The sequence below is a fragment of the Pyxicephalus adspersus genome, chromosome 2, assembly GCF_032062135.1.
Source record: "Pyxicephalus adspersus chromosome 2, UCB_Pads_2.0, whole genome shotgun sequence".
Taxonomy (NCBI): domain Eukaryota; kingdom Metazoa; phylum Chordata; class Amphibia; order Anura; family Pyxicephalidae; genus Pyxicephalus; species Pyxicephalus adspersus.
This window is the reverse complement of record NC_092859.1, coordinates 103,884,900-103,908,785: the sequence shown is the minus strand read 5'-3', so window position 1 is coordinate 103,908,785 and position 23,886 is coordinate 103,884,900. Positions and strand designations below refer to the sequence as shown.

The 23,886-nt window shown below is 34.5% G+C and overlaps 1 protein-coding gene across 1 annotated transcript in view; it reads right to left on the bottom strand.

The window, feature by feature from the left end:
* The window catches only part of RELN (reelin), a 232,619-nt gene that overhangs the window by 89,152 nt on the left and 119,581 nt on the right, over positions 1-23,886 (bottom strand). Inside the window, exons 11-18 of the mRNA XM_072399046.1 lie at positions 20,631-20,776; positions 17,586-17,737; positions 11,671-11,783; positions 9,468-9,676; positions 8,591-8,719; positions 7,961-8,070; positions 1,598-1,664; positions 797-1,030 (exon numbers count right to left, since the gene is read on the bottom strand). Of these exons, the coding sequence (XP_072255147.1) occupies positions 797-1,030; positions 1,598-1,664; positions 7,961-8,070; positions 8,591-8,719; positions 9,468-9,676; positions 11,671-11,783; positions 17,586-17,737; positions 20,631-20,776 (1,160 nt within the window). The remainder of the gene's footprint in view (positions 1-796; positions 1,031-1,597; positions 1,665-7,960; positions 8,071-8,590; positions 8,720-9,467; positions 9,677-11,670; positions 11,784-17,585; positions 17,738-20,630; positions 20,777-23,886) is intronic.

Sequence of the window (23,886 nt, the reverse complement as noted above, 5' to 3'; positions counted from 1 at the left end):
ATAACATTTTCATTTTCAAAAACAAATTCCATATCAAATTGTTATTTATGTTTGTGAGCTTAAGAAAATGATTGAATAATGATAAAATGATGAATGGAGTTAACATAACTAATCCATCAGGCTTAGCAAATAAATTCATGCTAATTATCTTCTATATCATTAGCAAACCCCATCACAACTTCTGTAAAAAAAAACAGGTGGCTAGGTTCCAGTTCATCAGCCCTGACCTGCCTAAGCTGTTAGCATCTCTAGATCACTGAGACAGACAGTGTTTTTTTAACCTAAATTTAAGTTTATATTTACATAAACTGTTATTGGTAAGCAAGTGTAAACTACAAAATGCAGTAACAATGTTTATAATACTGGGCTGAATTCAATACAAAGATAACACATTGATTACTGCACATCAAATTGATCATGAATTAGGTTCCTAATACAACCTTGGTTTATTAAAACTAATGTTAGGTGTCCCTAAAGGGGGAATTATCAGGGAATCAGGGTAAACATTTTGGAAACAACAGACCATTTTTTTAAGATAGTGGTGATTTGTTGCAGTTTGACATAACTCATACAAGTGGGACAATTGGAAAACATTCTTTCTTACACCGTATATCATTCGGAAATGCTGCCATACACAACAAATGCATATATGAACAATACAGCTACAAAAACACCCCATACTATCATTTCTACAAGCAAAAAAGTTATATGTAATATGCCTAAAGGAAATAATACATTTGGGGATTTTATAACCTTAAGGACTTTAACTATACCTAAGACATTCACATTGACTGACCTGGACTGTGAGCTGTCAAGAAAGGTTGTGATAAGCTGCCTTCTCCCATCTTTGTTAAAAGTCAAAGCCTTGCCACTTGCAAGTACACCACAGCCAAAACTAACTTCAGCACCACGGATAGAGTAGAAGTTGTGGTAGGAGGAAAGTCTGGTACTGGTGAAGCTTTCTGATATAAATACAGGGTAGGTTTGTGAAGCCATTTCACATGCAGGCCCAGAAAAGCCAGGTTCACATCTAAAAGATAAACAATAGAAAATCATTTAAAACATATGCATAGATAAGGCTGGTAACATATTATGCATTCCCTATAAAGCAGCTAACATTTTTTAAAATATATATTCCTAAATATCTAATCCATAACACTATACTGGCGTAATAAAATTCAAAAAGTTGGAAGAGCCAGATGCTTGTTGTGAGAACATAATTACATTGTCAGATAAAAGCCTGAATGGCATAGACTCCCAATAATGCATGCACATTGTGAGTTAGGCCCTGCATATTTGCAAAAAAAGTAATTAAATATTCCAATACTTTCTGTTTCAGCTAAATTTGCCCTTAAAGGCAAATCAGCTGTACAAAGCATCATCATAATTTAGTAAAAATAAGTCTCCATGTCTTGAATGTGGTTGAAATTTAAGCCATGACAAGAATGATTAGGCAATAAAGAACAGTAGAAAAATCAATAGTAAAGATACTCATCAGTCCCAATAAAGTGGCATATAGGAGGCCTGATATTCACTGTAGTAATAACATCTTCAAGCAGCTACAGCTGGGTACTTTTAAGAAATGTTGGACACTTACTTGCAGCCAGTTCTTGTGCATTGTCCTCGACCAGAGCAGTATTTCAGACAGGACGGGCCAATGTATACTGTACGAGAGAATTAATTTAGAAGTCAGTTGATTTGTGGAGATAACAATATGGATACTCTCAGCTGCAAAGATCATTTTAAGAGATCCAAGACATGATAACTGTATTGAACACTATGAGTCCCCATTTTCTAGTAAATTAACACAAGCAGGCTAACATCACACTCATAAATTGTGCCTGCTTAGCACAGCACTGCAGCACAGACCCTTTATGTCTTAAATAACATAAGATCAGAATTATGTTGGACCTGAAGAGCTTATTTCATGATGGGCAAGGATAGGACTCTGTGGAAAAAAATATGATGTTTGTTGAAAAAAAGCTTTTACATCTTATTTTGTAATATTTTCAGGGAATTATATCTTCAAATATGAGGATATTTTTAAAGGAAATAGGCTGTGGACTGAACCCAGTTGGCTTCCAGGATTCTTACATTTGAGTATAAGGCAGCTTTAAAAAAATTACTAATTTTTTTATTTACTTTTTTACATATACCTAAGAAAAAAAACATCAGTCTGTCTAGATTTCAGTCTCTTGTAATACACTGCACAGCAGTTTGAAAACTAAAGTAGAGTAAAGTAAAGTAGAAATTGGACAGCAACCTGTACCAATAAGAGTTGTATTACATTAACAGTCATAATGAGTTTTGAAAAGGCTTAGAAGAGTAAAGTAACATTTAGGGGTGAACAAACTGATCTGTATATGCTGAATCTTTGCTGGAGTTTGCCTTGAGGCAGCATTATGACTAACCAACATTCTGACCAACTTTGGTGACTGATAAAGTGCTGATGGTCCTTTACTGTGTCACGCTTGGGACTCCAGAAAGGTAACCTACTATTAAGTTGATCTTTTTGAATTATTTGTATTACCCTATTTTCACCACTTAAGTCACCAGGTGAAAAATCTGTATATCATTATAGAAAGGAACCTAAAATTGAGGCACCCTGCTTCAGGGGAGGGAATGTCCCACAGTTATTCTGCTGATGGAATATTGGTAATATCATTCTACATCTGTTTACCATTCAACTGATTATGGCAGACAAATCAAAATTTTGAATGTGAAGTTAAAAATGGACCCACTACACCAAACTCTGGTAAAGGACAATTTACTTGATTTGAACTTGTGATGCTTTAAACAGTATATTGCTTCTCATTGTTCAAACATTGGCACACTGTATATATATATATATATATATATACATACAGTTTTTATTGTCCCTCAGTGAAGAAGACAATACTAGTTTATTCAATATTTCTGATCATGAGAGAATATTTCCTACACGTACTGACATTGTTTTATACAAAGAAGGTTATCCTATTGTGCTTTATATATGTGAAAAAAATATACAACCAAACATTCATTACCATGTCACCTCATGGTGCGTAGATGTAGCGTCTGATGTCTATAGATTATAAAAGAACTTGTCATAACAGACAGATGCACTGTCTTGTGTCTGCATAGTGTATTATGCAATTATGCAACTGTATTATGATTATGTCATGCAGAAATGATGTAGCGTCCTATGTCTGCATGGTGTAAAAAACCATTGCATTATAATCAAATCTTTGGTCAAGTCATGGTAATTAGATGTAGCATTCCATGTCTATATAAAGTATAAAGAAACTCTTTAGGCAAAATGTTAGAAAACACTGAGAATTACTGTAATGTTACCAAATGTGTCCCTGTAATGTTACATAATAATCCAGGTAACACTTTTTAATCATTTACCTTTGTGTTTTACAACTTTTTTTATTATTAATATTTACCCTAGAGTTACTAGCAATTTAACTTGTAGAATAGTCACATAGGCCTTCATTCTTGTTTAGGTTATATTGATTAGTCAGTTTGGGAAACAGTGATCTCAGTGATAACTAGTCAATAAGATATGTTTGTTTATTAACTCACAGCCTCCTGGACATTACAGACTAAAGCAGCTTGAATTCTTTTTTACTTTTCCATTTTGCTTTTAGTGAATTTTAACCAGTAGGGCAGCTGAAAAGACATAACAGGAATAAGCAGAGCTCTCTCCCATTGAGGTTTTCCAACACGTTGAAGGCATGATTTCTTTGTAAGTGATGATGATACAATGTTAATTAGTTAGGGATGAGTACTATCACTTGTCTTTCTAATGGCTGTGACAGATCACTGGAACCAAGAATCCTTATGGGAACATCTCACGGCTGGGATCCCCAGGAGACGTAACAATGCAGTAGAACATTTAACTGACAGGCAACCATGAACAACTGATATATCATTTTTAAAGAGTTTCTGCTTAAATACAAAAAATATCATTTTAACTTGCCACTAGCTACATCCCATTTTCTGGTAATAAAAATCTCACCTCCCTATAATCTATGCAGACTTTGTTTTGGCACTTGCATCCTTGTAATTGGCAATGACTATGTCAATACATTATATTATAATTACCTGAAAGCCTCGAAGGCTAACAGTTGCTAAAAAGCAAGGAAATACGCTTGACTCTTACTCAGCTCACTAAAACTTTAAAAAAAGTCAATTGAAGTAAATGCTTGCTGAAGGTACTGTCATTACTTTACTTAATATCTTTAAATCTATTAGAACATAAGAGTATTTCAAGTACAACAGTGGATAAAGAAAGTTAGTAAGATGCAGCTAGTGGTAGAACTGATAATTCCTGCTACATTCTTATCAAGAGACTAGCTCCTAGCAAATAGTGCAGTAAGAGGAGAACTGGGTTGTTTATTCCACAATGAAATATAAAAAGAAGAGAAAGCCCCTCAAATCTTGGTCTACAATCAGTTGTCTTATAACCCTGGAGTGATCTTAATGCACATTTAACAAGCAATTGTGCCACACAGTTTTAATGCTGTTTTTTTCCTGTTGGTAAGCTTTCATTAATTTTCTGTCTGGTCTCTAGGGAAATAGGCAGTGGGAAATCTCTCTAATGCAATACAACTGGAAATATCAAAAAATGTTTGCTCTAACCACAATATTTCCGGTATATATTTTGCTAATTGCCCTGCCTTGTGGAATCCTTATATGTAGAATATTAGCTACAACTGCTACAGCTTAGCTACAATTCGCTGGGCCCCATGGGCAACCTAAAGTAGGTTTGATCTCATGCTTTTCATTCCTTCAGATATATGTTCCATTTTGAATCTGCACATGTAAAATGGAGTTAAGTGTGTGTGTGTGTGTGTGTGTGTGTGTGTGGGGGGGGTTATTTTATCTTTTGTTGTATGTTAAAAATGCATTTGTTCTTTAATTCCAGCATGTGCTTTTATGGCCATTAAACTCTCCTGGTCTTTGTATGCACATAATATGTGATAGAAAGTATAGCATATGAAGTGTAGCATAAGTGTTTTTTATTTTTTTAATAAATACTGAATAAAATTGTATTGAGTCAAGCTAAGTGAAAGTGAATGGGTGATGGCCAAGAAGCTATGTTCTGTAGCACAATGTAGTTATATACTGTAAAGCGGTGTCTGTGGGCAGTCAGGGCATATAGGTCAAATCAAGAAGAATATCTAAGACTATCTGACCCAGTCATTTTGCATATATACAGTATTTTGAAATATGGACCACATTTTAATTCAGTAAGCAGGTGTTGGGTATATTTTAGGGCAGCTATAGTGTAATATTAGTAAGCAAGTGTCTAACATTTATTTTAAAATTTGAATGACCTGCTCCATTCACAGTTTTATTTCCTTTTGTTACGAAAATTTCATCACTGTTTTTCCTATGCAGATTGAACAAATATGGCTGCCCCTAAGTATATCTATAATTAGAATATTCACATATGGCTAAGCAACTGTTGAGAACTTTTAACATTTGGTTAACTTTGTGTACTATAACTATGCTTGGATAAAAGACTTAAGCTACGTACACACTTCCAATTATTATCGTCGGAAAACGAAAGACGAACGTTCCTGCACGATATATACGAACGATCGTATAGCACCGATCCTGTACATAGAGGTAACGACACGATCGTTCGTAGATATTGTACACACAATAGATACGATCGTTTAAGCGATAGAGGAACTATGTGCACGACAGGAAAGTGAACGGACGTTCGTTCATCACGCATGCTCTGAACATGGACGATCAACGAACGACCGTACACACGAACGATGTTCAACGATCGTCGCCCAATCCGATCCGCCGGTCCGGTCGTTCGTTTCCAACAACTTTCCTCGTTCGTCGGCGTCGTTGGTTACTTTTTTACGAACGATTTTTTGCCCAATCGATCGTTCGTTGTTCGATTGGAACGATAAAAATTGGAAGTGTGTACGCACCTTTAGCATGTAATAGCAATTGTATGCCCCTTTAAAGCTTCCTTTTATATTTTTATCTTTACTGCAGTAAAGATTTATTAAGAATTATTTGCTGGTATACATGAAGCACAGTAATCCATAGGTACCATTTGCTGTCAGTTTTCTGTGCTCAAATGAACATAGCACTGCAGTCTGACTTGCTGCCATGTTACTACATTTAGTCAATACTTCAGTTACTGTACTTTGTTCTACACTAATGATTAAATATAGATCATAAAGGAGTCTGATAATGTCAGTGATGGTCACCTTTAAATGTTCTTAGAAAAATAAATAACTTATTGCAGACTGCTGAATTTTCTTGAAACATGAAATATATAAGTAGCAATAAAGTAGCAATAAATGATAAACTGTAAAGAGTTACAGGTCTGTGTGTTTATCAAAGAAGTTGATGTTTTTTATTGAATTCACACTCCGCCTCCACAATCGGCATCTCAGCTGGCAATCAAAAATGCAAAGCAGCCGCAGACAAATCATTACTTTGCCATATGTTGAAACAGTTCCATGCAAAATAATAATCAAACTTACAAAGAAATTAAATTATATTTTAGCCCCATCCCAGTCTGCCCACCTCCCTTCTCATTTTAAAATAGTTTCCCATCTGAGGAAGTGAGACCAAATGCAAGTCATGATTCCAAAGAATGACATAATCCAGGTTTACAGTTGATTTTTCCAGTTTCCCTTAGATAAAGGGGAGAATTAGATCCTTGTGTTTTTTGCTGCCTTAGTTCCCATTGGGAAGCTCTCCCTTCAATTTCAGTCTCTGTTGGTCCTAAGGCACTACTGTAAGCTGAACAACATGTATTCCCCCATTTAGGTACATTATTTACAAATCCTTCTAAGGAATCCAGCAGGTAACTATTAAAAAGCTCACTAGTGCTAGTGAAATTTACAAAAGCATATATGTAGTGTTTATTTCAAGAAATAGAAACAGAAAGTTTGTATCACAGCAATGCCCTAGTGGTCCCTATAGTGGGAATCTTCTAGAGGGTTAAGTCTTTCTTAAAAGCAAGACAGAGATCTAGAACTTCTCTCTCTAAAGAAATAAAAAAAAGGGTTTGGCTGCAGTTCTATATTATGTCTAAGTTAATTAAAACTGGGAGTTGATAATAGGATGTATAATCTTTGACACCTATTCTGTGGTTAAATAGTTAACAAAATCATTTAAACAGCATAAACAGTATGCATATTAAGCCCCCAGGTAGTAGATAGAAAAACACTGAAAAAATATGAAATACAAAAAGATGTTTTTTTTTATATTGTGCTTGCTTCTGGTTAATGCTTGTATATGATATAACTCCCCTTTATCTGCATGTACAAAAACAGAATGAAGGATGGTGTAATAAAAAGTGACTGTTGCATGCTTTCTATGTATCACAGTCCCTTTGTAACTCCCTATACGTCATAACACTTTATGCATACGTTAAAACATGTGCAAAGCTTGTGTTGCTTCTTGTAGGCATTATGTACAACCCAGTACCACATTAAAGCGGACAAAGTCTGCATACTTTCAAAAATCCCTGTACACATTACATATGTAATTTAGGTTTTTACTATACTAACAAGTGTTTAAATTCAAGACCTCATTCATTATTAACATGGGCCTATAGTAAAACACAAACCTGTGAAAAAGGTCTCTATTAACAGACTACTGACATATTGGGCCTGATTTATTAAAGCTCTCCAAGGTCAGAGTAGATACACTTTCATCAGTGGAGCTAGGTGATCCAGCAAACCTGGAATGGTTTTCTTCAAAGTCATTTGCTATTTGCTAGCAAAAGCTTTCATAAATCAGGTCCTTTGTATTGAATATGTATTTAAAAAAATAGGTAGCCTGAACAAACATTTTTTCTTAAAAAAAATAAAGGTTATAGTATAGCCTAAATATAGTTTAAAGATACGCTGATCCAATGATTATGGTATTTACAGTAATTTTAACATTTTGAATAAAAAAAAGGTTGAATAATTTAGGTTACAATACTAACTGTTATCAAGTGCCCACATGTTTCCCATAACTGGCCCATTCTGTCTCCAGCGAATTCTTGTGTCTCTTGTCAGAGCTGCATTTGGAAGAGGGATAGTAATTCTATTCCACCTGGAAAAACAGATACAAAGTAAAAGTTAGGAATATGTTGTAATGTGAAACATTTATATACAAGTCTTTGTGATGCTTATCTCATCTACTGACTGTAGTTGTCCTCCCTAACCATGAGCCATACTAGTATGTTACAATAGGCTTCAGAGAACTGAGAACCAAAGTAAATAGGCACTACACCCAGCATAGGAAGGCAAATAAACACAGACATAAGGAGGAATTACAGCACTGAAGAATGGTTCAATAAAAGTGTACAAAGCCTACATATTACAGACTGAAGATAGTAATAAAACAGTACAAGAGGCACTATCCTGTATGTTTTTTTGGAATTAATTTTCTGTAGTCCAACTTTTCTCTAGTGAAAACATTAGCACTCATTTGCATCTAGTTCTACAGTGATCTTTTCCTTATTCATAATTTATTTATTTGGTAATAACATTAGAAAACTGCAGCAAAGAATGGTAAGGTTGACTGAATCACTTAAGAAAGACTGGCAGAAAATGTGCACAAAATGCCATACCCACTGTAGTTGTCTGATGAGTAGACAGTGCTGTGGGGAAGATGGGGTCCAGCACAAAGCTCTGGTAGACATTCCGAATGCAGTAACGACCAAGACCGGCCATGATTAGTTGAAAATTCCAAGCTCACACTGGTAGTAAATATAATGTTCCATTAATATTTATTTAATAAAAATATAGAAATAATGAGGCCACAAAATAAAAGCCATAGGCTTTATATAAATATATATATATATATTTATCATGGTAAACACATCTTAACCTATACTCATAGTAACACACAAGTGTTTCACGAAGGCAAATATGAATGAATGCTTTGCATTTTATTGAAGAGCCCTTATCATCCATTCAGTCTACAGAGACACTGTGTAATGTGTGGCCTTTTATGCCTTGTATTCCTGACAGGAAAGCCCTTCTGCCCACCATGGGAGTTCCTGTGATGTGTAAAGGGCATCAGGCAAGATATGTCAGCAGGATTAATTAGCAGGACACTTCCTTCTATAAATAGCAGAAATGTCAGCTGATCTGCAGCAATTGTCCATTGATAGTTCTGGTTCACAAGGTATAGTGAATACATTAGAGAATTTCTTGTCACCCTGGACTATTTTTCTTTACAGAAAAAATAAAATGGTGAAAATGTAAACACTGATTAATACATATAAATCAAAGACATTTTCATGTTTGGTTTAAGCACATATTCACATTGGGTAATTTTTCATTCAGTAAGCGCAGCAGAAGCTTTATTGTTTGATTTATACATCACAAGCAGTGTTCAAAATAAAAACTTTTGCATAAGTTTCTGACACTGTTGAACTAAAGCAAGTGGTGTTTGTACTTTGCATTGTAGATAGGAGCACAACGAATATTGTTTTTTTTTACCTGTTTCCTGGCTGATGAGATCCGCATCCCAGATTAATGGAGAACTGTATCATGTGGGATTCAGTAGATGGTAGAACTGCTAGTACATGAAAAAAATCAACAGCCCACACATTTAAGTTGTAGCCTTGATGACTGTTTTGCTTGAGACAAAACTTGGTAGCTGGAGTTTGCAGATCTGGACTTATGACAGTAGAAACTAGAGATGGAACCTTAAATATGAAAGAGACAGTAACTAAACTTTAATGATAAATTAAAATTCCAGTGGTACATCCAGTGAGGAACGCAATTTTAAAAAGCAAGCTATCTTATGGGTATTTTTTTCCAAAATAAAGCTTTATTGAAATAGCAAATACCAGTGTACAGTATGTTATTTTTAACCTGTCAGTTCAAATGTCTAGACAACAACCTAGGAATTATGAAAAAAAAGATAACTTCAATAAACTGCAAATATAAATTAAAATGTGCTATTTATAGACATTTAAAGTTCATTAATGATCTATAATTGCCTACAGAATTACTGAAACTGGAAACATTTGCTTTAATTAGGTAAATCAGCAAATATGAGCTATATATAGCATATATTTGATGGAGAAAAACATGTTTTATGAGTCAGGGGAAAATTGGACAAATAACAGAAATGACGGGAAAAGAATGTCTGACTTGTACTTAGATCTCAGCATCAACAAACAAGTTTACATATGGAAAATTGATAATTTCTCTATCTGATTGTTTGCAGATTGGTTAATGTGTCTTTAAAGTGTACAAAAAGATATCTTTCCAAAAATATTTAGTTTTGGACCAAGTGTTATTATTTTATATTTAGCATGTTTACCTAAAGAGAAAAAGCACATGGATTAACATACAAACAATAAAGTATGTATCAAAACACAGTGATGTTTTTTAAGCTGCCAGTTTCTATTAGAGGAAAACGTTTTTTTTTTAAACTTCATCGCAACAAATGTTCTTCTTTAGGTTAAATTTTTATTTTGAATTACATGAATTGAATGAACATTTCATTAGAAACCCAGAAAGGCTGTCATTGCTTAGATTGCCTTCTTCACGTGCACCTGTGCCTTGCCTATAGACAGTGGACCATTTACATATTCCTAACAAGCTGTTGAAAACAGGTCATGCATAAGCTTGCTGGGTGCATTTAAAGTGAAGGTATTTAGTCTCAAAGATCCTCACAGATCACAACCAACAGCTGGGTTAGGCTTTCTGTGCTGCTTATTGTAATGGTGACCCCATCAATACAGTGAATTGGGCAGTGGACAGAATCAAACAGAAATGTCTGATGTCCTAAATATCAGCCATTATAGGCCATTTCCAACCTGCAGTGAGCTGCAGCGTTTTGACATGGGCTCAATTACAGTCCCAGCATCTGAAGTGGGTGGGGACCATTTTTGCATGTGCCTATGGTAGAACGCAGAGCAGTTACCGACAGATCACTTTTGGCTGCTCGGTTGCTGTTTAAGGTTTACACTGCGGCTGCAGCTGCATGCAAATGGGTTTGCCTATAATGTGGTTTGCTGTGCGCCCAGAAACTGCTGTGGCTGCAGCTGCATGCAAATATATTTGCCCATGGTCCGTTTTGCCTCTACCAGCACACAGCAAAGCTGCCAGCCATGTGGTTTTACACCGTGGGTCTGAAAGGGAGCTATGTGAGTCCCTACATAGCTTACTAGGCATATTGTGAACTATCCCTCACAGACAGCTTGTGAGATCTAGGATATGTAAACACTATAGTATGCATACCCTAGGCACAGCTTTGCTGTAGGATGATATCTGCCTGAAAGCCATGCTGACTCAATTAATCTGGTAAATTAGCAAAGGTAATGTACACTTAGCATAGTGAAAACAATTGAAGCTGATTTGACTTTAAATGCCCAAATATGTAAATGGTAAAATAAAAAGCAAGATTTTTATCTCCACCTTACAGGCTAATTAAAGTAAATACAGCCCACCCTATCTACTCAACAGTTGGCAGCAGGTAAACTATTAATATTCTTTAGCTTTGCAGATCTCCACGCTTGTGTTAAGGCTAGTGGGTCACCACCTAAGCTAATCAACTAGCATTTTCAGAAGAAAATCAGTGTTAGAAGTATTTCTCTCATCACACATTTACAATCAAGGTTGGACACATGTCTTCATTAAAGCGATAAGGCTAAGTAATAGTATACCATTTTTGCACTCCTAGAATTACCTTGTAAGAAGAGTAGGTCAGTGTATCCATAACAATATGCTCCTTTCTGCCGTCCACCTGTGCATAGAGGAGAACGTCATGCTCATGTGATTCTCCTGGACTGCAGAGTCCACCTAAAGGTAAGGGTGTTTAAAAAAATTAACTAATAACTAAACATAATAAAAGACATGAAAAAGGTTCTAGCTCTGCATGACAAAATGTAGTTTATTTTTTAAACATGTATTTGATCCAAATTGTTTTTAATGAGGTTACATTATCAGATTGTATGGTAATTTATATGTGTCTAATTAGCCTGCATGTGAAGGAGATTATCACACCTATGTTTGCATACTCTGTTCTGGATTTTCTGTGGAGCTGCTTGTTCCTCCTGAAAAAAAACTGACCTAAAACATACCTAATGCAACAGCAATGCTTGAATTACAAAGTTACTGTCTCTAGTAAGCCTTCTTCTGCTTTAAATGACTTTAAATGTGCTTTAAATTTATATGAAAATATAGTGTACTGGGTAAAATATACATACTGCAATAAATATATATTTTTTCTACCATTATACAATATTTTTACAAACACATATTTGTCAATGTTATTAGTATTACTAATTTAGGCTTTTACTAATAATGTCCTTAAAGTTGTACTGGAATATTAATTGATGACATTAAAGGACACCTGTCATCAGAGTACTGTGGGCTGCCAATGCTGAATACCCCTTGACAAAAAGTTGAATCCCTGTCTGTCAAATTAATCATTTTGCTTTAAAAGATTGACACAAAGCTCTAAAAGCACTAGTAAAAAAAACTTTAGTATGTAGAATGCCTATTTTGATCAGTAGTAGAGAAAGACATATCCATTTGACTTTTAAAAGGAGGCTAGTAATGGCAGTCTTCATTTTTCATGTATTTATATTGGTTCTTCCCTCTTAAACCATGTTGACCAAGAGTTATAGTGCCTATTTCACACCCACCTTGTCCTGGGGTAATAACACCCCCTTCCCATCCACCTCCCATCTCTGATCAAACACCCTCTTCCCATTCTTGATCACCTCATGCTGTCTTCTCACCTAGCCTCTTGGTCACACAAGCTTCTGCCCCAGTCACATTCCCCACTGGTACAAAACTTCCTTTTTAACTCCCCACACCCACACACTGTTATAAAAATTAGCTACACTCCACACACCTACCCCCTAAGGCACACCTTTTTATAAAAAAGGTTTAAACATGTCATAACTTAAGAATAAAACAAATACATTATAGTTCCTTTTTAAAATTCTCTACTTCATTAAAAACCAAATTAACAGATATTATAAACTGTAACCATTCCAGAAATGTATGACTGCATACGGAACTACAAAACATTCCTGCTGCTGAGCTAACAGTTTCCATTATCACTAGATTCGGAAACACTTTTTCCTGTTGTTCTTCCACGGGTTTAGCCAGTCTAGTAGACATGGACTTCCTGTGATCTACACAGGGAACTAAAAGCAGAAGCAGCAAGCTCCTCTGCACAGTATTTTGTAGATGGAATTCCATATACCACAGATTATTTTAAATATTTAACCAAAGTTAGCAAGGCCAAACCTAAGAAGAATTTGTGATGTTAAAAGTGAAAAATGATAAAAATAGGAAACAGTTATGCTATTTGTGTCCCTACTGGAAATATTCATTTCCCAGTCAATTTTTTTTGTTAATTTCACCTTTGTTAGTGGGACCTAAGGTGATGGAAAATCCAACATTTTACAGTAGTTACTGGAACAGTAGATAAGGAAAATCTTACAGTGGAGATACATTCTCTGGTGGCAATTATTAAACTGGATTAGTACACATTAAAATAAATTGTGTTACCTAGCACAAAAATGTTAATTGGTACTAAGAAGGAATTTCCCCTTACTTGGAAATATTTCCACTTATATGCTACTCTGTCTCCAGGTCAGGGAGTAAAGGGACACCCTCTGAGTGGGACACTTACAACAAACCTGATAGAGTTTACCACAAATATAAACCTCTTGAGTTTTAGGAAGGTCACACCATAGCTAGCTCCATTTTAAAGTGGACCTTTCATGCATCTTTAACATTTTTTAAAAGGATGGCTATCCCTTTTATACAATGGGAAAATGTTTTTTTTTAATGCTTTTGAAAAATACTGAAGGGGAAACCCAGGAACCCACAGCCTCTTGGGATACTTGGGTCACTTATGACATGCCTGATTTATGATATTGTAAAAAAACATTTTTTTTATATTTGCAGGAAAACACTTCACCCGATCTTGTACCTGTGAGATGAAGGAGATGGACATACCTGGCATTCCATCCAGCACTGGAAAGAAGAGAGAAGCCAAGATGGTGTGGGACTTGCTGGGCTTGGTTTGAGGACGGAATGAGGGCTTTTCAATGGTAAAGGTAGGTGATTTTTTTGTATTATTCATTCCTCTTTGACTGTCTTGAACAGTTATTGCATGTATAGAAAGATCTTCATGCAAATTTAGCATTCTAATAAATAAGTACCACCAGCAGAGAATAATACAAAAGTGGACACAATTTTCTCCCTAATCAAAATTAAATTGTTTCATTTAATCCTTATACATTGCATAATGATATAAAAATCATATGCAGTAGGTAATTTCAGTGAAAACTACCTGAAAAATTAAGTAAGATATCTATTAATACAGGATACAGAGAGCGCTTACGATTGCCTCACCCTGTCCAGCCTCCCATGCCTCCAGTGAGGTTGCTCATCACATTTAAATGAAGACTCCAGTCAAACATAAAAAATGATTGCCCAATAAAACATAAAATATAAAAACCCAAGCCTTTTTTAATTTTATCTAAGTCTAAAACGTGCCTGCTGCAATTAAAGGAAAAGCAAATTGAAAAATTATTATTATTACATTCCACCAATAAGTCAGGGGCATGGGAATCAAAAAACAGTTGGTTTATTAAAGCAACTGAATATATTCCTAAATAAAAAAACAACCTATAAACCCATTTCCCATACCTAATCACCGTTCACAGTTTTAAGAATACTTTTGTGTAAAAAGCACTGTTTAGTGCAATACTTTACATCAATACAGAGTTCTCCCTTGCAAAACTTCTTTACCACTACTAGACACCCAAGCCTTCTGGGTTGAATGGCCTGCATCATTCAACCTATTTCCTCTGGGCCCAGTAGGTCATGGACACACTGCCAGTCTGTGACTGGACAGTAATAGAGAAGCAGCACAATATTTAGCTTATCACCCCCTCACTCTGCATTTTCTCCTTGTAAAAACATAAACTGATAGGCTTCTTGTGCATTTTATACTTCCACAATTTAAATGTAGCTGTACAAGGGGCTGATCTAAATACCTAGAATTGTATTTGTTGTTTAATTGTTGGTTGGCAGGGGGTACAAACAAAAAAAAACTGCTCAGGAGGATGGATTGGAGTAGCGCCATGCTGAACAAAGGTAAACTGAGATTTACATAAAATTCAGGTGTAATAATTTCTGAATCTGCTGAACATTTTCATTTAATATTTTTACTAAAGGTAAACACTGGGTTTCATATTTTTAAAAAATGCTCAGTTGAAATTATTTAGGATTATTATAAAAATAAAAAAATATACTTGATACAAGTTTAAAAACCTGTTCTGTAAAATGACAGCTGGAGAAAGATATCCGATTGGTTTGTCCAGGGCACAAGATCCCAGACACACTGGGAGTTGAATTTCTAAGAGTAAACAATGTAGCAAAATCAAGCTATGTTCAATTTAATTATTGAATCAAGTCTTGTTTTTGAATTCTTTTGCACACAAGTAAAGTTGAAGCTTTCTATTCCAACAATAGGTTTGTTGTTCAAATAGTTACAGCTTGTAGTATTTCACCAACATAAAAAGATGCAAATATTTATTGAGAAGGCATGATCCACCAAACGCCATAAAGGGTAAATTAACTCCGGCTGAGGTAACATTTTAGTGGCTATGAACTCTAAATTTAGCATTTTGTAGCCTATGCTATTTTCATTACTAGATGACTTAATTGTGTAGACATTCTGCTAAGTAGATTAAATTAACAAAATAATATTATCATGTCATCATTTGATTAGGATTAATTTTGGTGTTGCCTTAGTTTGCTGAAAACCATAAATTGTTTTCACTGCATGAAAAATTAGGACAAATACTAATAAAATTGATGACACCTCTTTAGCACTGAGAAATTGTTCTGAAGTTAATTAGATCTAAACTGAAAGTTAAAATGTAATGTCATCTCTTTAGCAAAATACTTATGTATTTGTATCACTAGACGTTGGGGAAAATGGGTGCAGCAAGTACAATTAAAATCAATAAATAGATGACACACAAACAACATCACAATAAACACCAAACATTCTTATAATTCTTATACTCATCCCTCTGATAACCTTTTCTCCAGGAAAAAACAAAGAGCAACATAGAATAAGAAATCATATGAAAGGCTCATACCACAGTAAATTAAAGCTATAGATCTGCCCTTCTGTGCTAAAATACAAAAACAAAAACAAAAAAGATTGTTGACACAACTTGGGACACTGGCGGAATGAAAGTGGCCAGGCTGTATTACCTTACAGCAACAGAAAATGTTATAGGTTATCTCTTATGATTTGGGTCAAATTATTTTACTTCCTTTTTTAGATTTCTAGACTGATTGTTATTTAAATTATTATTATTACAAATTAAATTTGAAGTATCAGATAATGAAGTTAAAAGTATAACAAGCAGCAAGAAATAAAATAATTTGAAGAAACAAGGCAGAGATGATTCAGGAGGCTAATAATTTTCATTGACATGCCAGTAGTGGGTAGAATGACCCATATTTCCCATTGTTACCATAAACTAAAAAATTATCAGTGGTCATTATCACTGGTGTCAGTAATTCTTGCCAGGTGGTCTTAAAATAAATCAATGTCCAGAACACTGGGATGAAGATATTGAAAAAGGCCATGGAAAAACTAGCATCAGTAATCCTCCTAAAGAAGAGGCTTTGGTATCTGTCCCTGTTTTACTGGTGGCAGAGCTTGAGATTTCAAACCTTAGATTTTAAGATAGCCTATCATTTGGTATATTTTAATTTTCAAGTCATTGGCACAATTGCCTAGATAAGAAATTTCAGCCATAACATCATCAGGAAACCGATATTTCTGCAGTAAGCGCAAAGGTAAACTTTTTGTAGATGTCATTCAGGTGTTTGTCTAAACCATGTATCATAAGTGGGTGGACATCTGAAGGGGTTCCCAAATGTTGGTGGGCCATGTTATTAGTAGCAATAGTTTGCATTGATAGCACATTAGAGGGGTAACCAGGAGGATGTTAGAGATAAAGGGAAAGCTCTGAAGGCTTGTCAGGTGTCAGACAAAAAACTAGGGAATGTCACATTGAACATATTAGTTGTAAGGAGATAATAAACATATTTGTTTTTTATTTCTGACAGTAAAAAAGATATATAGATATAAATAAAAATAAATAAAAAAAATAAAATAAATTATTTGAGGAAATATATCACTTTTGTTATATATGTAGAAAAGGGTTAGGAGACAGTTTAAAACATTCACTTTTCTAGGAAATGTGTAAAGTCACATATTTACTTCCTCTTTTGAACTACAACTACAAAATCACATCATTGCAAACACATGAGTTAAACTAAAGCTAGCCGTACATTCTCCGATAATTAATATTTATTATACCATGCGGTTTGACATCTCAACAGTTAAAGCTACTACCATAGGTATGAAGGTTCCACACACTGATAAGGATAGTTGAAAATTCTGCCAGTATATTTTTGTTGAAATATTGTCATTTAATACATCTTTTTAATGCACTTGGTAAGAGTGTACTGATGTACTATACAAAGTCTATCATAGAATGCAAGAATTAAAGGATGCTCAAAACAAGAAAAGTTTTGTTAACGTACCCATAGTGAAATAAAAGCGCAAGTTCCCATATCCTGTGGTGTCCATATAAGGAGTACATAATTTTCTCTCTTCGTCTTTCAGAAATACAAGAGAAGAGCCTGATTCTATTGTTCCACATTCAGTGCCAATGACAGCTCCGGAAATTTCCCACCTGGTAACAGAAAAACATCGCCATGGGGCATACATTTGCAGTATATTTATAGCAATCATTTACAGAATTAGATTTGCATATGAATGAATACTCAAAATTACAAACATGTTGCAATTTAGGCTTTTATCTCTATATTTCCAGAGAAATGTCATGATTTAAATTACATTTCTTCACTAAATAGTGTATTCCATACAAGTAACATAAACTTATTATCTTTATCCACTTCTATCATTAATATCAGTTGTTTTCCACTTGTACTTACAGGGGTCTAGGAATGTTTTCACTGCTAATATGTGTACCATTATGTGTGGCTTAACAGGGTTTCTGGCACTGCACTGATAGTAATGGATGAATGCATGGCATTGCCAGATAAGACAGACAAATGTTCAATTGTTAATTTACTTTTTTAGAAATTGATTCCCAGCAGGAAGCATAGTTTCCTATTGTAGGGTAGCTAAAAAAACCAAGAAGAATAAGGTTATACGTTGTCTGTATTATGGTTGTCAGAATTACCACTTGACAAATATTATACTTACAGCTTGGCATTTTCTAGCTGTGCTTTTCCTTAAATATATTCTAGGAGTTCGTGCAAATGTGTACAAAGTCCTTATAATGGAATATATATATATATATATATATACACAGTAAAGTAAAAAAAAACACTTTTTACGATAGCCTAACAACAGGAAAGGGTTTTAACCCATTTAGATAAAGACATTTAAGCTGTTTTTATTACCCACATAGTGTTTAAATAAAAGCAAATCAAAGCATCTTGATACAAATTTTTGAGCAATTGAAAAGCAAATGAAAAATCCTAAATATGATTTAAACAAAAATGTAGGAATAGGTTTATACCATTGTCTGTGCTAAGTTGGCAGTTGATAAAAAAATGTATGGGCTGGTTTGCTTTTATACACTATTATTTTTTTAGTTGTTTAGGTAATTTTATATATTTGGACCCAGACTTTGGATTTTAGTTCTCAATTCTGGTCTTTGTATTACATAAAAGTACACATGGAAGCAGCCGAATGTTTTATATACAAATGGCATACAGCTGTCTCATAACAATTTAGATAACAGAATACCATAGAAGTAATATTTCATGCTATGGAAGCAAGAATCCTAAAATTCAAAAATGTAAAAAATGGTCAATGGTTCTGGATTTTGTAGTTTTTGATTATTGCATTTAATGGTCTATTGCTAAGCTACTTCATCTTTTTTTGCATGCAGTGTGAATACAAGCATTTCTTTTTCCTGAACACAGTTTAACTATTGCATATATAGATGATTTAAATTAATCTTCTTTGTTCTGTGATGTGTAGTTAAGTGGTTAATGAAGCATTTAATAAAACATTCCTTCTTGACCCTGGCCTTTCAGAAAGTGAGAATTCAGATACATTGTGAATGGCAGGATGCATTGTCATGTGGAAATGGAAGTAGAGCTGCAGATTTATTGCTGTCTCTTCTTAACCCAGCCTGAGATAATGTGTCCCCTGACATCTGACCTAGAGCATCAGACATTGTTGTGGCTTTCTGTAAGCTCTTCAGATGTCTTCTGTGCATCATTAGAGCCTGAATCGATGACAGCTAAGACAGCTTTATGCATAGCACCACTTTATAATTTGGAAGCCGTAGCTCTAAGTGGCATTCAAATCCCCAAGTGAAAGAAAGGAAGGTCTACTGGGCATAGAAGCTCTTCAGATATACTATGGTTGAAATAAATTGTTGATTTACTTGGAAATCATTTAAGATTGCCATCCTCCCTTTGGTTCACTGACTCTAAATATGCTCCATTTACTAACTGAAGTAGATGTCTCTCCATTGACCCAAGAGCTAACCTAGGAATTTAATGTAGGCCAAAGATGCACTCAGAAAAAAAAGTAATTGATAAAATACATTAAACTAAAGCCATCCCAGCTTTGGTTGTATTTTCAAAGGTATACAAGCATCCACAGAGAGTTCATTTCACACACCATACCATTCTTGGCATACTTAGGATTTATTAGTATTTACTAATGAGTGTCACTAAAAAGAGTAAATGGACTAGGGACTATAGGAGCCAAAAAGGCACTGCTGAACACTAGCATTCCTAAAGTGTTTATTACACAGAGCCCAATGTAAATTAGTTAAAATAGTAAAATTCCTATTCTTTGGAATGCCTACATTTTAATTGTAAACATCTGAGAAATCAGTGAACCAATCATACTAACAGAAAAATAAATTTCTGAAGCCTTTCTTTTATCCCATTTGTGTAGAAAACGTCTTCAGAGTGCCATATTGTATTTACATTTTTGACACTAATAGAAGATTTACATTACTTCAGATACAGACTGAAATTAAAAATGTCATTTTTACTATAATATAAAATGTCTTATGTAGCAACTCTACATGCTATATACTAATACATACAACAGTTACTAATGTTTACACACAATAATTCAATTTATCACACTAAAGTAGACACATAAAACACATGTATGCCCAGGTATGATATTTACTAGGATATTGGCACAATTATTAGTATATTCTTTGCTGAAACAAAACCTGACTATTGATTAGTGTGCTACTTGCATGGTAACCCAAAAGAACCTATATTTATGTAAATGACCTTAATAGATAGTCAGCAAATTAGAGAAAATAAAAGTACCCATAAAAAACATTGATTGGACCAGAATAATTGCTAGTTCCTTAGGGATCCATAAAACTCTTGGATACTTTCACTAAAAACGTGAGTAAGGCTGTGTGAGTTTTCCTAGCTGATCACTGTTTTTAACTCTGAAATAAGGCCAGAGACAGGGGTGTGTACATCCATTTTTTTTTTTTACCAGAAAACCCATTTAACATGCACCTTATGCAGCCTCCATTTTATGTGTACTGCCAGTCCAACACTCACCCTGCTGGTTGACTTTCAAATTCTTCAGACCATTGATCTTGAATGTCTTCAGTAGAAAGGTCAACATCTCTGGTTGTGGCAAAATTGTATTCACTGCCCTCTGTACCATGGAAATAAATTGCGTTGCCATCTGACTGACAGCTATGCTATGGAAACAGAAACAACACATGGTAATGCTAAATACATAGTATCTGATGAGTTAACCATGGAATTAGGTTATTTTAAGTAATTTAAACAAAATAAATGTGTTAGCTTTCACAATATGTGATTCAAAGACAGCTAAGAAGTGGAACAAGTTGATATAACAAACAAACACTCATTCACATACAAAGATGAAAAGTAAAGAAAATAGTATTGCATGAGATATGACTAACATTGTGTTTTTAAGTGATATGGAGCTTTAAAAGCTACTAATGGAACCCCTTGATAAGTTATTTCCATTTCTTTTTTATCAGCAAGTATCCATTCCTTTCTATATGTGCAATGCTTGTATTACTGTAACATACACACATATATTCTTTTATTTTATCCCTAAAACTGCTTAAAGATTCCATAGTAATATGGAAAACCATGTCTTAAAATAAACATGAGCATACATGACATTAGTTTTTTCCACACACATTTCAGGCATGGAAAAGCCTAGAAAAAGAGATCCCTAAAACGGAGACTTCTGCTTCTACTACAAATGTCTCCAGTGATGACCATAAAGGCAATGGAAGCAATTTACTAAAAAGTAAACATTTCATGAAATCTAGGTAACCACATGTTCCCCTTGACTACCCAATCATATGTAAAAGAATTAGGAAAAATGAATTTACTTTCTTCAAAAATACAGGTTCTCCCAACTATGTAAAAAAGTATTCTCCATTAGTATAACAACATCTATTAGGAAGAGACAAAAAAGATGCTACATCTACAGTCGTGAAAAGGTGCTTAGTTACAGTTTTTAGAAACAATTTTTAGTGATTGAATCAGATGGCAATTTTACATGTGAAGGCTGTAAGTAGATTGTTCTGTTCTTTAAAAGAAAAGGAGAGAGAAGAGGAACTGGAAGTACTCCACTGTGGGGGCTACAATAATCATTATTAGAGGTGGTCCATTTAATGATCTGACAGGAGGGAACATAAAATGTCATATGACAACTGTACCAGGGCTGAATTTCACCCAAAACTATGACAATGTCCTTAGAGATCTAGCATCCAAACTGAGCGTTTGTGTAACCAATACCAAAGACCAATATGTTAATAAAGGTGTTACCAGATATCTTTCCCTAACTATAACTATAAAGAGCTACAGAACTTTGTAGAGTTTTTGCATAGCACAGAGAGATTTTTCTTAGGGCTCCAAGTATTTTGGTCTAAACCACTGGTCTAGGTGAACAGTCTTGATGGCAATTTTTTTACATCCTTGTATCTGATGTTAGTTAAAAATAAGTGCACCTTTTCTGTTGTATTCATTCTTTTACATCTCTGCCACCGATCAACACTCTGTGCTTTCATTTTTTTTGCCCAGAGTGATAAATCATATTTACTTTGATGTTTAGTGCAGCATGGGAGAATGGTAAAATTTCCTTTACATACTTTTCACAATGTGCCTATAATGGTCAAGGCACTTTGTATCAATGTAACTTACCAAGTTCAGTAAAAGACGCTGACAGACAAGGAATGATACAGCTGTAAGCTATTTACCTGAACATAAAATGGTAAAACGTATGTACCAGAAAAAACATGTCCGGTAAATTCCGATATATAATTATGAGAATTTATACTGTACTTTAAGATATTTCAAAACTGTTAAACTTGAATTGGGTTATGCATATATTACAATAAAAAAAATGAATTTACACATCCAGCTACTATAGGTATCTTCTGTGACATGTCATTTGTTTTATGTGGGAATTTTTAGACTGTCATTGCAATCAACTCATCTATTCAGCTAGAATGGACCACATTTCCACATTTATCACAATAAGTTTTTATTAGGATTTTCAAGAATTAAATATGAAAATATAAACATAAACATTAAAATTAATACCTCCCTCCCACCCCTTGGTTGTCCGCCATACTAGCATTGTCAGATAGAAAGATAGAATGGACCACATTTCAGCATGTCAGGTGTCAGCATGAGGACTGAGGTGTTTCACGGTGGCACTGTTCAGTATTTCTGCATTTTGCATACATTTGTCGATAAAGGTGAAATCAATTAAGATACAGGATCAGTGAAAGGTCACTTGCTAATATCAGTATTATATTGGAGTAAAGATCTAGGTGACACACATTACACTAGAGTTGATTTAGAAAAATAGTTTATGATGTTCACTTAGAAAATGTAATTTTTCCTTATCCAAGGGATATTTCCCTAACCTAATAAAAGTAATAAAAAAAATCACTGTGCAAAGAATACCCAATCACTTTTTGCTTGCACATTATTGGATGGTTGAATTCAGCAGAAATTTACCTCATTCATTAAGCATGTGATGAACATCCTTTAGTCAAGTGAACAGCCTATAATTAGTACATTATTCTCTTGTTGGCCAAGTAGCTTGGAAAGAAGCTTAATATTTTTTTTTCTTTCATATAACATGATTGTTGTTTATAGTGGGATAGTAAATAAGTAATGAGTATATTTAGTGAGGAAAGGCAAACGGAAGTTACAGAAATAGTTCTAGTTATTGATGTCATAGCCAAAATCCAGTATGAGTAGCTATAACTGCAACTAAAAGGTACAGAAAGAGAGGGTAATGGAAGAGGAAGGAAGACTACCATATACTTTTAAAAAAATTTACTTTTTAGTAAGATAATTTTTTAACGTATAAATGTATGCCTGTAAAATTGCAGATTCAACTAAAGGTGTCAATGAGTCTGAAAGCAATGCCCCTCCCTGTAGTCACTATTAGAATGGCCTAACATAGCACTGCTCATTGTAAGGACATGGCTATTTTTAAAATGAAATGTGTTCAGCCAGAAATCACTAATCCTCATTGTTGGCACATTTTCAAGAGCCTGGGTATTCTGCTAAAAGCAGATAACTTGAATTGTGTATGGATGATTATAATCCATACATAATTCCTCACCAGTGTATTTCCTATCCCAGCCAATTTTTGTCTCTATGCCATCGAAGTATTGCAGAAAAAAAACCTGCAACGCTTAACTAAAAGCTTTCTGATGGGGACTCAGTGTAAGCTTTTATTTCAATCCAATGCTTTAAAGATAGTCTATTCTATGCCAGGGATTCGCTAATGCCTTCTACTCTCATT